The sequence below is a fragment of the Coffea arabica genome, chromosome 2c (genome assembly GCF_036785885.1).
Source record: "Coffea arabica cultivar ET-39 chromosome 2c, Coffea Arabica ET-39 HiFi, whole genome shotgun sequence".
Classification (NCBI taxonomy): domain Eukaryota; kingdom Viridiplantae; phylum Streptophyta; class Magnoliopsida; order Gentianales; family Rubiaceae; genus Coffea; species Coffea arabica.
Window position 1 is genome coordinate 69541973 of NC_092312.1, and position 4812 is coordinate 69546784.

Consider the following 4812-nt stretch of genomic DNA (forward strand, 5'->3'; position numbering starts at 1 on the left):
GATTGGCCACCCTCTCACTAAATGCTTTGTCTTTAAAGATAAAATTATGGAATTGGCCCGTCAAGGAAAAATCCTTCTTGAGGAGGATAAAGCGTCAGCAAACCAAACAACAATAATATTTGGATTAGTGTGTTGCCCGATAGAAGTTCTACCCACATCAAGCAGTGCTCTGTCTGTACAAACGGAGTTTGAAAAATCGTCAATTGAAGATGTTGTCGAAGATGATAATGAAGGATGGACTTTAGTCACTCGAAAGAGAACTTGCAAGCCAAAAATAAAGTACATCTTTTCGAAAAGCATCCATTCGACAAAGCCAAAAGTAACGATGAAACGACAAAATGCAACCAGAAAATAAAAGAGAGTGGCCATAAAACCAATTCTTTCAGATTTTCAGCAGGTTCGGCAGCCCGTGACACTGAGAGAATTTATGCCCAAGGGGTATTTAAGTGACGATACCGATGATTTCACTTCTTGTAATGTCGTCAAAACTGAAAATCCTCAAATCACACAAATTGGCACTGAATTTGAGGAAAAACTCAAAGTCGACGATAAATCACCGGTGGATTGTGCAGCGACCATCATTTTTGATGATGATGATTTAACTGTTGAGTTCAAGACCCACAATCGACCTTTGTTTGTTAGTGCATATGTTCGAGAACAAAAGATGAGTCGGGTACTCATTGATAGGGGATCTGCTGTCAATATCATGTCCGTACGTGCTATGAAAGAGTTAGGAATCTCAAGTGATGAACTCTCCCAGAGCCGCCTCATGATCCAAGGATTTAATCAAGGGGGGCAAAGAGCAATTGGCCTCATAAGGCTTGAATTGCTCATTGGTGAGCTGTCTTCAAGTGCGTTATTTCATATCATTGAAACCAAAACCTCTTATAACATGCTTTTGGGAAGGCCCTGGATTCACGAGAATGAAATTATACCATCTACTCTGCATCAATGTTTCAAATATTGTCGAGACGGTATTGTTAAGAAAGTTACTGCCGACGACAAACCTTTCACGGAAGCCGAAACTCACTTTGCCGATGCCAAATTTTATCTTCACAAAGAAGCAAAAAGAAAGGAATCAGTAAGGGAAGAAAGTCAAGATTCCAAAGTACCCATTTTGCGGTATACTCCAAAATCAAAGAGAGAAGAAGGCCAGTCTTCTTTTATTAGAAATGACACATTAAATGTTCCGCTCACCAAGATAGAGCCTGTTAAAATTGAGAAGGTGAGCTTGCAAGGGTTTGTTCCTCCCAAAGAAGAACCGGCAGTGGAACATTACCCGCTACCAACTAATCGGACTCAAGAAGGTTTTGATCCAAACGCCTATAGACTTCTTGCTAAGGCGGGTTATAACCCAAATGAGAAGAATACATTGGGCAAACTCCCTCCTGAAGTGACTGGCGAGAGGACTCACGGATTGACACCTACGCAGAAAATGTTGAAAGAAAGGGGCTATAATGTTGAAAGTTCATCGATGGGTCTTGGTTCTCAACCGCCCTCTCCTGTTCGTATAATGATCAAAATAGCGAGTTGTAACTATGTGAACGAAGAAATGGAGGTCACAAGCCGAAAGAGATCTGTGTTCGACCGATTGGAAAATAAGTCAAAACGTACTTCTGTGTTTGACAGACTTGGCCCGCAGCCGAAAAATCTGAAGTCGCCCGTCCATGAGAGATTAGGCAGTAAGAAACAAGAGTACCAAGTTGCCAGGGAAGAAAGTCTTACTCCAATAAAGAAGAACAGACCAAGAAAGCGAGTCTCCAATTTCTTCATGCACTATGGAGATTTATTCAATGTAAGAATTGAAACTATTTTTGAAGAACAGGGTCAAGAAAGTACGGCTTCCTGTCACCATATTACGATCAGTGACCTTGAAGAAGAAGGAGAAGATGCAGATGACGCTCTCGCTGAACTTGAACAAGGGGTAAAAAATACGGTCGATGAACTAAAGGAGATTAACCTTGGCACAAGCGACGATCCTCGCTCAATTTACATAAGCTCTTGTATGACTCCTGAAGAAGAAAAAGAGTATGTTGATTTGCTGCTCGAGTTCAGGGACGTCTTTGCCTGGAATTACTCAGACATGCCTGGTTTGGATCCAAGGGTCGCCGTTCATAATTTGTCCGTCAAGCGAGGAACAAAATCTGTCAAGCAAACGCAAAGGCGCTTTCGGCCCGAATTGATTCCTTTGATAGAAAATGAGATAAATCGATTGATTGAAGCCGGATTCATACGAGAAGTAAAATATCCAACATGGATTTCAAGCATTGTCCCTGTGAGGAAGAAGAATGGGAAAATCCGAATTTGTGTTGATTTTCGAGACTTAAATGAGGCTTGTCCCAAAGATGATTTTCCGCTCCCCATCACGGAATTGACGGTAGATGCTACGACCGGGCACGAAGCGCTATCTTTTCTCGATGGATCGTCTGGCTACAATCAAATACATATGGCGTCCGAGGATGAGGAGCTCACTGCCTTCCGCACCCCCAAGGGAATTTATTGCTATAAAGTGATGCCGTTTGGCTTGAAGAACGCTGGAGCGACATATCAAAGGGCAATGCAAAGAATTTTTGATGATATGCTCCATAAGAATGTGCAGTGCTACGTCGACGACCTTGTGGTGAAATCAAAGAAGCGAGAGGATCATATTCAAGACCTTCGAAGAGTTTTTCAACGCCTTCGAAGATACCAACTGAAGATGAATCCTTTAAAATGCGCATTCGGAGTTACTTCTGACAAATTTCTCGGTTTCATCGTTCATCAACGGGGAATAGAGGTCGATCGATTTAAAATCGATGCCATCGTGAACATGCCTGAACCGTGAAATATTCATGAATTGAAGAGCTTTCAAGGGAAGTTGGCATATATCCGGAGGTTTATCTCTAATTTGACCGGGCGATGCCAACCCTTCAGTCGACTGATGAAGAAAGGGGTACCCTTCGAGTGGGATGAATCGTGTAGGAATGCCTTTACAAGCATCAAAACGTATCTCATGAGTCCTCCAGTTTTGGTTGCACCCATCCCAGGAAAACCATTGATTCTTTATATTTCCGCCCAAGAACGGTCGGTTGGGGCCTTACTTGCTCAAGAAAATGATGAAGGGAAGGAGCATGCGCTGTATTAATTGAGTCGGATGATGACACCTAATGAGTTGAATTACTCACCCATCGAGAAGTTGTGCTTGGCACTTATATTTGTCATTCAGAAATTAAAACATTATTTTCAAGCACACACTATTCGACTCATATCTAAGTCTAATCCCATTAAATATGTGATGGCAAAACTTGTACTGTCTGATCGGCTCGCGAGATGGTACCTCCAGTTTCAGCAATTTGAAATTATTTATGTACCTGCGAAGGCTGTCAAAGGACAAATATTGACAGACTTTTTAGCCGATCATCCCATACTTGCCGAGTGGGAGTTGACTGATGAACTGCCCGATGAAGAGGTATTTATGGTCGAATCCCCGTGATCAATGTATTTTGATGGAGCTGCTCACCGTGATGGAGCTGGTGCGGGAGTTGTCTTTTATACTCCTGAAGCAGATGTGTTGCCGTACTCCTTCACTTTAACACGCCGGTGTTCAAACAATGTGGCCAAATATCAGGCGTTGATTCTTGGTCTTGAAACGGCTGTAGATATGAAGCAGTTGCATCTTAGGGTCTATGGTGACTCAAAATTGGTGGTAAATCAACTTCTTGGTATTTATGATGTCAAGAAACCTGAATTTATCCCATATTATAAGTATGCAAGACGACTCATGGGATATTTGGATAGTGTCACTATAGAACATATCCCTAGAAATTTTAACCAACAAACTGACTCTTTGGCAAGAGTAGCGTCCATGATCACTCTACCTTCTCATCGAAATCAGATTTCAATATGTCAAAATTGAGTCATACCTCCGATGTTTGATGAAAGTAATGATAGTGAAGAAGAAAATACTTATCATATTTTTGTTCATGAGATCGAAAAGGAGGATTGGCGTCACCTCATCATTGATTATCTTAATCATGGAAAGTTACCAGAAGATCCTAAGAAAAGGGTTGATATACGTCGTCGAGCACCACGTTTCATTTACTACAAAGGGACGCTTTACCGAAGGTCATTCGATGGGGTGTTTCTACGATGTCTTGGAGAAGATGAGGCCATGCAAGCAATGGAGGAGGCTCACTCGGGGATATGCGGTGCTCACCAGTCTGGCCCGAAATTACACTTTCGTATTAAAAGAATGGGATACTACTGGCAAACAATGGTAAAGGATTGCATTGACTTTGCTAGAAGATGTCAAGCATGTCAATTTCATGGCAATTTCATCCATCAGCCCCCTGAACCATTGCACCCAACTGTGGCTTCTTGGCCGTTCGATGCTTGGGGTTTGGATATAGTTGGACCACTTCCAAAATCTTCTGGCGGACATGTTTTTATTTTGGCGGCGACGGATTACTTTTCAAAGTGGGCTGAAGCGATTCCTCTAAGAGAGGTCAAAAAGGAGAATGTAGTGGATTTCATTCGCTTGCACGTCATTTATCGGTATGGAGTCCCGCGTTATATCATTACCGATAATGGTAAGCCTTTTTGCAATGTAGCAATGAATAAACTTTGCGAGAAGTTTCATTTCAAACAATACAATTCGTCCATGTACTACGCTGCTGCAAATGGACTCGCTGAAGCATTCAACAAGACCTTATGTAATCTGTTGAAGAAAGTCGTGAATAAATCGAGAAGGGATTGGCATTTTCGAATTGGAGAAGCACTTTGGGCATACCGAACTACTTTTCGAACTCCCACGCAAGCGACCCCATACGCGCT

General features: G+C 42.2%; 2 protein-coding genes across 2 annotated transcripts; both read left to right on the forward strand.

Annotated features, from left to right (window-relative positions):
- The first annotated feature begins 427 nt into the window (after nucleotides 1-427).
- Nucleotides 428-2824, forward strand: LOC140035776 (uncharacterized). Its single transcript, XM_072077153.1, has 2 exons — nucleotides 428-851; nucleotides 972-2824. The coding sequence occupies exons 1-2, from the start codon at nucleotides 428-430 to the stop codon at nucleotides 2822-2824; spliced, it is 2277 nt and encodes a 758-aa protein (XP_071933254.1).
- A 651-nt stretch (nucleotides 2825-3475) lies between these two features.
- LOC140035777 (uncharacterized) lies at nucleotides 3476-3895 on the forward strand. The gene has a single exon (XM_072077154.1). It carries the CDS (start codon nucleotides 3476-3478, stop codon nucleotides 3893-3895), a length of 420 nt encoding a protein of 139 aa, XP_071933255.1.
- Nucleotides 3896-4812: the final 917 nt, after the last annotated feature.